The sequence below is a fragment of the Henckelia pumila genome, chromosome 2 (genome assembly GCF_033568475.1).
Source record: "Henckelia pumila isolate YLH828 chromosome 2, ASM3356847v2, whole genome shotgun sequence".
Taxonomy (NCBI): Eukaryota; Viridiplantae; Streptophyta; class Magnoliopsida; order Lamiales; family Gesneriaceae; genus Henckelia; species Henckelia pumila.
The window spans coordinates 15,190,897-15,202,043 of NC_133121.1; the positions used below are offsets into that span (position 1 = coordinate 15,190,897).

At 35.4% G+C, this 11,147-nt stretch overlaps 2 protein-coding genes across 4 annotated transcripts; both read left to right on the forward strand.

Annotated features, from left to right (window-relative positions):
* Positions 1–252: 252 nt before the first annotated feature.
* LOC140881175 (probable LRR receptor-like serine/threonine-protein kinase RKF3) lies at positions 253–3,079 on the forward strand. 3 transcript variants are annotated; one of them, XM_073286270.1, is made up of 2 exons: positions 253–531; positions 861–3,079. In XM_073286270.1, the coding sequence occupies exon 2, from the start codon at positions 1,010–1,012 to the stop codon at positions 2,930–2,932; it is 1,923 nt and encodes a 640-aa protein (XP_073142371.1). In that variant the 5' UTR covers positions 253–531; positions 861–1,009; the 3' UTR covers positions 2,933–3,079. The 3 variants fall into 3 exon arrangements, with proteins under 3 accessions (XP_073142371.1, XP_073142369.1, XP_073142372.1); XM_073286268.1 differs by having other exon boundaries at positions 253–458; XM_073286271.1 differs by having other exon boundaries at positions 253–458; positions 870–3,079.
* A 3,518-nt stretch (positions 3,080–6,597) lies between these two features.
* LOC140880556 (gibberellin receptor GID1B-like) lies at positions 6,598–8,585 on the forward strand. The gene is made up of 2 exons (XM_073285113.1): positions 6,598–6,909; positions 7,302–8,585. The coding sequence occupies exons 1-2, from the start codon at positions 6,871–6,873 to the stop codon at positions 8,289–8,291; spliced, it is 1,029 nt and encodes a 342-aa protein (XP_073141214.1). The 5' UTR covers positions 6,598–6,870; the 3' UTR covers positions 8,292–8,585.
* The last annotated feature ends 2,562 nt before the right edge of the window (positions 8,586–11,147 follow it).

Here is an 11,147-nt window from a genome sequence, read left to right on the forward strand (position 1 = left end):
AATATAACAATATAGAGAACAGAATTACAAAATAACAAACATATGGCCTGCCGAACAAAAAAATTCCATTTCCCTTTTAATTTTTTCCAATGAATGTTATATTTTTTTTGAATTTTTTTTATAGTTTGGTAATTTTTATTGTATATATATATATATATATATATTTGACAATATTATATTTTATTAAGAACCCCAAAATGTTACATATTATATACCCCAAAAAAATCTTTTTAAAAAAGTGGGGCCCACTATTAACCGGCCGCCCCCAAGTGGTCGTTTCTCTCGCCTCGGCTTTCCGTCGTTTCCTCGTCCCTTCATTCCTTGGTGCGTTGTTGATCTTTCTGGCTCTGTAGAGAGCCCTTTCCGTTGGTGGGAGAGAAGCTGAATACCACCAGAAAGTTGGAATTTTTTTGTGGTGAAGAAATTACAGTAATGAAGTGAATGCAAATGGATCGCAGGTAACTCATACGTGTGTGTATACTTACTGCGTGCGATGGAATACTTGAGTTGCGCCTGCTTAATTTTTCTCAGGTTTAATTCGCTTTTTGAAGTTTTATTCAATTATTTCGAGGGAAATGGTTCGATTTGTTGTGAAACAGCTGAATCTTTGCTTTTGATTTTCTGGGTCTTGCTCTGTACGAAGAACCAACCCATGAAACCATTTTCGGCTTCTCGTGTTTTAGTTGGTTTCTCTTCTTTTTCTAGATCTGTTCTTCTTTTTTGTTTAAGATCAATATCCGTGATTTCTCTTTTCTTCTGATTTTGGATGCTTGTGCACAATCGTTCAAATTTCTCTTATGTTTAACATTTTATTGTATTTTGTGCTTAATATATTGCTAACCTTACGCTAATTGATTTAGGAGATCCAGTCCAATTTTCCTCGCACATCAACATCTCTCCCACTACAATTCAACCCACTAATGTGATCCCCGCCGCCCCTCTCTCGAACTTGTCAAAGTTCAATCTTTTTCTCACCTGATTGATATCCGAAACCCAGTTTGGAGCTCAGATGGGTCGTTTGATTTGTAGTGTTATGTTTATGGTGTTGATTTTACAAGTATTCATCACTCTTGTGTATGCTAAAAGGGCCCTCCTGCAAAGCGGCAGGGCTTCCATTGCATGTCCCATGGATTTCGACGCTCTGAAACGGCTGTCGAAGGGAGAGAAGCTTCTGAGCGTCGATCCCCGCTCCGAGTGTCAGTATATCCTGCAAGGGCTCCGACTCGTCCAATCGGAGTATCTTCGTCGCAGCAACTCGTTCCTCCCTCCCCTTGATTCGGCCGAGTCGTGCTGGGACTCGTATGATTCTCTGGTCAAGGACTATATGCCCGATTACAACATCCGCGAGCGCTGCGGCTTTCAAACGGCATGGATCGCTAGCGGATGCATGAACATCACCACCCGCACAGGGTTCGAGTCTGTGGTCCCCCAAGCCGCGCTGGAGGACGTAGTCACGGCGTGTAACCAATCGCTGCTCAACAACTCCCCCTGCGCTACGTGCACCACCGCGCTTTCTAGTCTTCAGGCGTCTTATCTCTCCGGCCCTACGGTTGGGAATGTCTCCGATTGCACAGCATATCCGTTTATCTACGCCGCAGCTTTTGCTAATCAGTTTGGGCCTACTGATCAAGGCACGGCAAGGTGTTTGTTTAATCTCGACTTTATATCTTCTCATTCGAGTGGTAGGACAAGAGTGATCGTGATTTCTGTTGTGGCGGCGGTTTGTGGGCTCTTATTGATTCTTGGTTTTTCTGGGTTTTGGTTTTTGAGGAGGAAAAAGGAAAGAGGTTTGAGGCAAAAGTGGAAGAATATGAGAAATTCTGGTGATGTGCGTTTCGGATTGGATTCCATCAGTGCGAGCACTAATTTGATTAGGTTCACTTTTGATGAAATTAAGGCCGCAACGAACAATTTCTCCAGGGTGAATATAGTTGGGAAAGGAGGTTATGGAAATGTTTACAAAGGTTTGTTACCAGATGGTACTGAAGTGGCATTGAAGAGGTTCAAGAATTGCTCCGCTGCTGGAGATGCAAATTTTACGCACGAGGTAGAAGTCATCGCTAGTGTCAGGCATGTAAACTTGGTGGCTTTGAGAGGGTACTGTACTGCCACGACTTCCATGGAAGGGCACCAAAGAATAATTGTGTGCGATTTGATGAAAAACGGGAGCGTTCATGATCATTTGTTTTCATCATCAGGCAATAAGTTGAGTTGGCCTATACGCCAGAAGATTGCGCTTGGTACAGCTAGGGGCTTGGCCTATTTGCATTATGGAGCACAACCTGCTATTATTCATAGGGACATCAAAGCTAGTAACATACTCTTGGATGAGAAGTTCGAGCCCAAGGTTGCGGACTTTGGATTGGCAAAGTTCACACCTGAGGGAATGACTCACTTGAGTACTAGAGTCGCGGGTACAATGGGATACGTGGCACCTGAGTATGCGTTATATGGACAGTTGACGGAGAGGAGCGATGTTTATAGCTTTGGGGTCGTGCTCCTAGAGTTGATAAGCGGGAAAAAAGCACTCACGACCTTCAATGATGGACAACCTACTATTTTGTCTGATTGGGCTTGGTCCTTGGTTAGAAAAGGGAGAACAATGTCTGTTGCCGAAGAGAATATGCCTGATTTAGGTCCTCCAGATATTGTGGAGAACCATGTTTTGGTGGCTGTTCTTTGTTCACATCCGCAGTTGTATGCCAGGCCGACGATGGACCAGGTCGTTAAGATGCTGGACATGGATGTTCCGGTACCTTCAATACCCGAACGACCGATATCTTTGATTGCAAATATCGATGACATCGAGAGGTCTGTGAGCAGCAGTGGATCCGGTCAATTGTCCACCCCTGCTGGTTATCAGACTTATACGCTCGAGGAAGAAAATCGCGTCAAAGCGACGGAGAACAGTGAGAACTCCGTCGATAGGTGACCAGGGAGATTGACTAGTTAGCCTTCCGGTTATCAGGAGTTTGCATCCGTCGAGCGCTATTGAAAATTGTTTGTACTTTTGTAAAAAAATATTTGTAGATAATTATGTGTATTCTTTTATAAAAGATACATAAGAAGTACACGTTTAGACTAGTGTTAGTTCATTCGACGTTGCATCGAGATGTAGCCAGTCAGCGTGATATCATAGTGAAATCAAAATATCAAAGTTTCAATATTTGACAACTTGGTGATGTTTATTAAAAAAATAAAATAAAGAACTAATTTCACACACTGCCCGGTAATAATAATGTTGTCGTGACGTATTCCAATGTGTGGGCCCTCACGTGACATGCACGGGTTCTCTAGCATTGTCGTGTAGACCCGCACATCACGACAAAAACTCAAATGCCCACCACATCCACATTAATTAATTAATTAATTAATCAATCGATTAATTGAGACTATGTGGCCATGGGGAAGACACACAACGTTGTGTGTGAACTCAATACATTTAAATATTTCATTTTGTAAAAATTGATATATTAATTTTTTTTAATATAAAACCTCCGCTAAATAAAATATAAAAATTTTAAAATTGATTATATATTTTATTTATATAACAATTATAGCTTATTATTATTATTTTAGGAAAATAACGTGATATTGCTAAAAATAAAAGTATTTTACGCAATCAATATTTGGCAATCAAGACAATTACTCAAAGTTAGTCACTATTATTTTATTAGTATTAATAGATGAACTTAAATTAGTATTTTTTATCTATATTATAATCTTATATTTTGATGTAATACATTGTTATATGAAACGTAAAGAGATCAGAATAACTTTTATTAATTATTATTATTATTATTATTATTATTATTATTAAAAATCACTATTGTATTTTAAAAATAACATGTATTTTGAGGGAAAAAATTGGTGTGAGAAAAATAATAACTATTTGTATCTCAATTCTAATAACAATAATAGATAAATAATAAATAATATGTTAAAATTAATTACTAAGATCATACTATCTCTGTTTTAATTATTGGCATGTTTTTTTTCACATTGATTAAGAATTTTAAAAATTATTTTAATAATTATTTAATTATAAAACTCTAAATTACATATAATATATCAATAAAAAAATAAAAATACATTGTTAAATATAATATACATGTATATATCTATAATACATAATACAATATAATAATGTCTAATCCTTTTAAAATAACTATTTTAGTCAAATTAATAAATGTAAAAAAATATCATTTACCATTTATAAATATTATCTTTCAATTTATTTTTTAATTTAAAAATATAAAAAATATTTATTATTTTGAGATGTAGCAAGGCGTGGAGTACTAGTATTAATACGAGACAAAACAAATCTATATAATTAGAAGGGAAAGAGTAATGAGTATTACTAAAAATTAGGAGAATGTGGGTCCCACGACAACTTGCCGTCACGCGTTCCACACTAGTCCACAAAACACGTGCTAGGAGAGAAAAGGGTAATTTAGTAAATAGGAAATATAACCTTTTTTGTCGGCGCGTGGCTTGTGGGCTCTCCGACTTTGGCTACTTCCAGAACCCATGAAAATTTCCGACCTTTTGCTAATAAGAGAAAAAAGACAACCCAACTATATCTATCACACAAATTTATTATTTTTTTTTTCTTTTATTCCACATGAGTTAGAGGCTTATTGGCATTTCATGTGGAGGGTAAATCGAGGGATGTGCACGAGCGGCAGAAACCTGAAGGAGGGAGCACATGGTCCAATCCCCAGAGCATACCCCAACAATATTTCAGCAGAAAATATGCTCTACACGAGGATCGAACCCGTAACGCTGGAGATTTTTTTTCCACATCACTTCAGCCTTACCAACTCGCCTATGCCCCTGTGGGCTATCCCCACAAATTTAACTACTACTTGTCGTGATTAGCAGTCTTTGAATTAGAAAATTGGGATTGGTGGTGGCCTTTTCAAATTCAATAAATCTACCACAAAATCAAATTTTTACATTTATGTTGAAATGCTATTTTCTTTTAAAAAATAGAGAAAGGATGAGTTTAAATTTCAACTACTTTCGTCCTCTCAAATACTTTCTCCCTCCAATTTATTTAAGTTTATGCATGTTTTCGCACAGATTAGTGTGTTTGGTTGGAGAAGTCAACCAAAAAAAACACTTATTTTTTTTTTTATCATTTTCGAAAAAAAAAATTTTTAATTAATAAAATGATTACAAAAACAGTTTTTTAAAAACTACTTATTAAGATTTTTTTAGATGCTATAAATTTTGACTTTTCACTGTCTCTATTTTTTTTTAAAAAAAACATATTTTAACATTTATTCAAACGTTAAAATTAGAGGTGTGAACGAACTAAATAGAGTCGAATATTAATAAAAATTGAAGGTTCAAGTTCGGCTTGAATTAAGTATATCCAAGTTCTAACTCGATTGCACCAAAAAAATGTATATATTTTGGTTTAATTTCGGCTCGAAATGTTCGAATCTATTTGTAAGTTATTTGAATTATTGCTTAAATATTAAAGTTCGATAATCATAAAGGTTCGAAAGCTTAAAATGTCTAAAATGCTCATATATTAAATATATAATTATGTTACATTAGTAAATATTAAAGATTGAGAGCGGATCGCGAACTATCGAATAAAACAATTTTGACTCGAATTCGGCTAAAAAAAAAAAATCGAACAAGCTCGAGTTCGACAACTTCGAGTACAGATAAATTCTCATGAGCTCGATTTGTTAACAATCCTAGCCAAAACCAAAGCCACTTTAAAATCTGGATTTATTCAAGTGTTTTTTCAAGATACAAAATTCTGTATCCAAACTCACCATACAAAAGTATTTGGGACACTATATTTTGTAAAATAATTTCTCATTTTACTCATATTTAATTTAGATTTTTATAAGATAAAAAATCTACAAGTTTAATAAAAACATATTAGTAAAACATTAGAGTGAAAACATGCTAAATATGAAACTAGATTACATAATTAAAAAAGATGGAAAAAAAATTCAGCCTAAACAAGGAAAACGCAGGTATTACTTTCTTTTTCAATTGTCACAAATATATAGTTTCGTCTCTATATATAAAGTACGTTTCTTGTGAGATGGTCTCTTGAATATTTAATCGCGAGACATGTCAGCACTGCTCATACTTACAAAAAAAATAATGCTTATGACATAAAAAATTATACTTTTTAATAGATAACCCAAATAAGAGATATGTTTAACAAAATTAATTCGTAATAGTTTTTTCAATATTTAACATTAGTTCTTTATTGATTTTTCCCATAACGTACCTCAATCTTATTTGCATATGGCTCCCTTTCCTTGAACTCGAACACGTTGAAATATAATTATTTTTATATTTTGCCCGTGTGAAACATTTGAATTTTGACACAGTAAATACGTTTCCCGTCGCGAGTTAAATATTTAGTCAAATTATTTAATAATCATAATTATTAGTAAAATGTTATATTATTTTATTTTAAAAAGTGGGACCCACTCAAATAATCTTATACAGCGGCCGCCTCAAGTTGTCGTTTCTCTCGTCACCCCTTCTTTCCGTCGTTTCCTCGGCCTCCTATTTATTTCATTACACACACCCACACAACATATACATACATTATTATATATATATATTGCCATTCGTATATAAATCACTTATTTTATCGAGAAATCGGGCATATTTTTTTCAATATATATATATTTTGATCTATGATCCTTTCATTCTTGGGTCAGTTGTTGATCTTTCTAGCTCTTATTGGTGCGTGATCTGTAGCTAGAGTTAAGAGAAGTGAACTCTAGCCCCTTCTCTGTTGGTTGGAGACAGAAGGAATCAAAGGGCAAAAGCAACGAACATATACCAGAAAGTTCGGAATTTTTTCAATTACAGAGCTCTTTCATGGCAGGCAGTAACGAAGTGAATGCAAATGAATCGCAGGTAATTCATATTCGTGTGTATACATAACTGCGTGCGATGGAATGCTTCATTTTCTCAGATTTAATTAGCTTTTCGAAGGTTTTTTGTGGGAAATGGTTTGATGTGCTGTGAAACAGCTGAATCTTTATTACCTTTGATTTTCTGGGTCTTGCTCTACACTAAGAACCAACCAACGAACCCATGAAGCCATTTTCGGCTTCTCACCTTTTAGTTGGTTTCTCCTCTGTTTTCTAAATCTGTTCTTCTTTTATGGATAAGAATCAATATCCCTGATTTATATATCTTTTCCTCTGATTTTGGATGCTTCTGCACAATCGATCAAATTTCTCTTTTGTTTTAACATTTTCTTGAATTTTACACTAATTGTGCAATAACTTTTTTTTTTTATGCAGAGGGTGGTTCCACTCAACACTTGGATCCTCATATCCAATTTCAAGCTCGCTTACAACATGCTTCGCCGCCCGGACGGGACCTTCAATCGCGATTTAAGCGAGTATCTCGATCGAAAAGTTCCTGCGAACGCGATCCCTGTCGATGGGGTTTACTCTTTCGATGTAATCGATCGAGCCACGAGCCTCCTCAACCGAGTTTACATGCCCGCCGGTGAAAACGAGGCTCAGCGGGGGATCGTGGAACTCGAGAAGCCATTGAGTGACACAGAAATAGTGCCCGTGATCGTCTTCTTCCATGGTGGAAGCTTTGTTCATTCATCGGCCAATAGTGCTATATACGACACCTTCTGTCGACGGATTGTCAGCACTTGCAAGGCGGCCGTGGTATCGGTGGATTACCGTAGATCACCGGAACACAGATACCCTTGTGCCTGTGACGATGGATGGACTACTCTCAAGTGGGTTCGATCAAGATCATGGCTTAGAAGTGGGAAAGAATCGAAAGTTCACGTCTTTTTAGCGGGAGATAGCTCTGGTGGTAACATAGCGCATCATGTTGCGGTTCGTGCGTCGGAAGAGGGCGTGGAAGTGTTGGGCAATGTGCTTTTGCATCCCCTGTTTGGCGGAGAGGAGAGGACGGAATCGGAGCAAAGATTGGATGGGAAGTACTTTGTGAAGGTCCAAGACAGGGATTGGTATTGGAGAGCTTATTTACCAGAAGGTGAAGATAGGGACCATCCGGCTTGCAATGTATTCGGCCCCAGGAGTCGAAGCTTAGAGGGCCTCAAGTTCCCTAAAAGCCTCGTTGTCGTGGCGGGATTAGATATCCTCCAAGATTGGCAACTGGCTTATGTGGAAGGACTCGAGAAATATGACCAACAAGTGAAGCTCCTTTACCTCGAAAAGGCGACCATAGGGTTCTATTTCTTGCCCAACAATGAACACTTCCGTTCCCTTATGGATGAGATCAAAGCTTTCATTCATTCTTAACTGTTAATATAACTTTAACCACAAGGATGGGTTTCTTTTAATTTTCCCCCCACTTATAGTTTATATATGGATCATGGTAGGATTACTCCTTTTGAGTAGTTGACATCATATTTAGTTACTTCACTTCTTGTCATTCATGGATTTAAAGGCAGGACAACTCGGTTTCAAGTCCGCGGTGGTGTTCGGGTTCTCATCAGTTGTTCTCCCATTAGATTGCCGTGCTTTGCTAAATCTAATTCAATACAGTGAGATCTTGTATCTGATACTCATATATATCATAATATTTTGCATTTATATGTAAGAATGCTACTCTTTTTTTTTTTTAGTGTCTATTATATAAATTGTGTGACCATGTTACTTTCCACGTATATTTTCAATCTGACTCGAGCACATTATCTGAATCTCCCCAGCACGAAGTCGTAGAGTTTCTGTGACTTTTCCTCACATGTTTCGGAAACCAGCGACCAATTCAAACTTTGACCGTTAGCTGCAGAGTTTGTCACAAATTGGTATCTGATGAAAGAGAGTATGTGATGACTTTGTGGGCCATATATTATATATATATATTCTGTATTATGATAGATGTGTTTTATACAAGATGTTAGCACAAAAATCTTACACAAAATAAAAAAAATTTACTTGAAAAAAATTGAATTCCATTCTTTCAGAAGGCAAAACCCTGATTGGCAAAATAAAAGTTTCTCAATTTATACCACTCATTGCGTACCATGTATCATCATCCCAAGTCCTCGAAAAGAAAAAAAGAGATCCCATGTAGCCCATGAAAGATTAATTGTCCCAATTAGCAACCTTAAAGCCAACAAAACTAATATTGTTTCCTTTCATTTATTCAAAATTCATCTATTATTGTCCACCCTCAGAACTCTCTTTTTTTACAAAAAATAAAAAAATAAAATTTATTGGTGGACCATGAAATCCCATTATGTCAATAATTATAGAATATACATACAAATACATGAAACTTGTCTCGTCCACCAAATAACTCATCACAATTCACAAATAATACAAACTTCACACAAATCATGATAAGACGTGAGTACAAACAATTAATCATATCTTCATTCAACACTCATTTGATTAAATCCTAACCGCGTCGTTACGATTAATTTATCGAAATCATATCACACATGCGTAGCTCTCAAGCTTGTAATAATCAAATTTGTTGTTTTGCTACATTATCTGACATCGGTTTCTTAATTACAGTAAACCATTTTTATTTCTTTTTTGCTTCTTTTCTATGTCTTATTATGGTTTTGTCCTTGGTGGAATTAGCTGTTTTTGAGGTTCCATGTTTGAAAATTATCAATTCTTGAGCGACAAAACCAATGGCTAGAAGCCTTCCACGATCAACAACTGCCAAAGTTTTGTTCTCACGATGATAGACAAAAATAGTTACCATTATTATAAAATATCTATTTTTCACAAATTGTTTTTTTTGCCGTTTGGCAAAAAGGGTCATGCTGACTTTTCACATCGGACAACAACTAATAATCATTGTATTTTTCGAGTGATACAAAGTGGCTAACACTTTCGAGAATCAAATTCAATTGCCATACCATTTATATTTTATCATGTCGGCAGAAGACACATGGTTTGAAAAAAAACAATAAAGTTTCAATTAAAGAAGATGGCTGAGCAAAATCTTAGCTACGGTTATATAATTATTAACAACGTGTTCATAAACTTTAGATTTAGGAATTTATTCTTTTACCATAAGTTATATAAGTGTGACGATAAAATAATTCAATCTTTTAATCAATTTAACAACTCAAGCTCCATATTGTTGCGTTTCAAAGTTAGGCCAAACACATAATTTTCTTCCAACAAGTTAGCATGAACAATAATAAGGTGTAGCCATGTTACGTACTAACATGAATTGAATCGAATCGAATCGAATCTGCAACATAAAGATTTCAAGGTGTAAAAACATGAAAACAAAGAAGTGTTTACGTACTTTCGATACCTCAACATCACTCGCTATCATGACAGCGGCATTAGCCGAAAAAGAAGAAGAAGAAAAAGAAGAGGAAACAAGGGAGCACGATTAAAGAAGCATGGATCCTTGTTAATTATCTCATGTCATGTGTGAGCTGTGTGGACAAAGAGATGCAAGATTGAAGTTGGGCTGCTAAGAATTGAATAATATCATGGGTTGATGCTTGGGCTTCGGCCATAACCGTGAAACAAGTATTTTATATTGGAGAAATTTTGAAGTGATGCATAGTCCAGATCCAGCCCAAAATTTTGTACGGCCCAAACATAAAATAAAAGTGCTGTAGGCCCACTTTAAAATGTGGGACATCAGACATATACAAGAATTCAAGCTACTGTCTTTGGTTTATGTTTTTTTTTTTAAATTTTATTTTGGTTCGATTAATGGTGTTATACTTGTGGCAAAAAAAACATTGTTAGACGATATTTTTAAATCCGAAATATATAAAAAAGTTTTTATTATAAAGATTAGTGGATTTTTTATTATTTGGAACATATATGTAGACTGAGAGCTTATCGTTTTACCTTATGCATAACTAGTAGTAACAATGTAACATCACAATTCTCAAATTTTTAATTATTATTCTATTAATTTCTGAATGTTTCTGAGTGTGTGATTTATAATTATTCTTCTGATGCTTTCAAAAACCGAACTCTTGAATTATTATATATCATGCTAACTGCAATTTCTAGATTTAATTTTTGTAAATTAATTTTGTGTCTGATATAGAAATTTTAAAAAACCTATCTCAGACATAGATGAAAATTTAACCCGGATTAATAATAAAAGAATTATATGAGATTGAAACAAAATCTTGATACAAATTTCTCTTTTAATCTTCA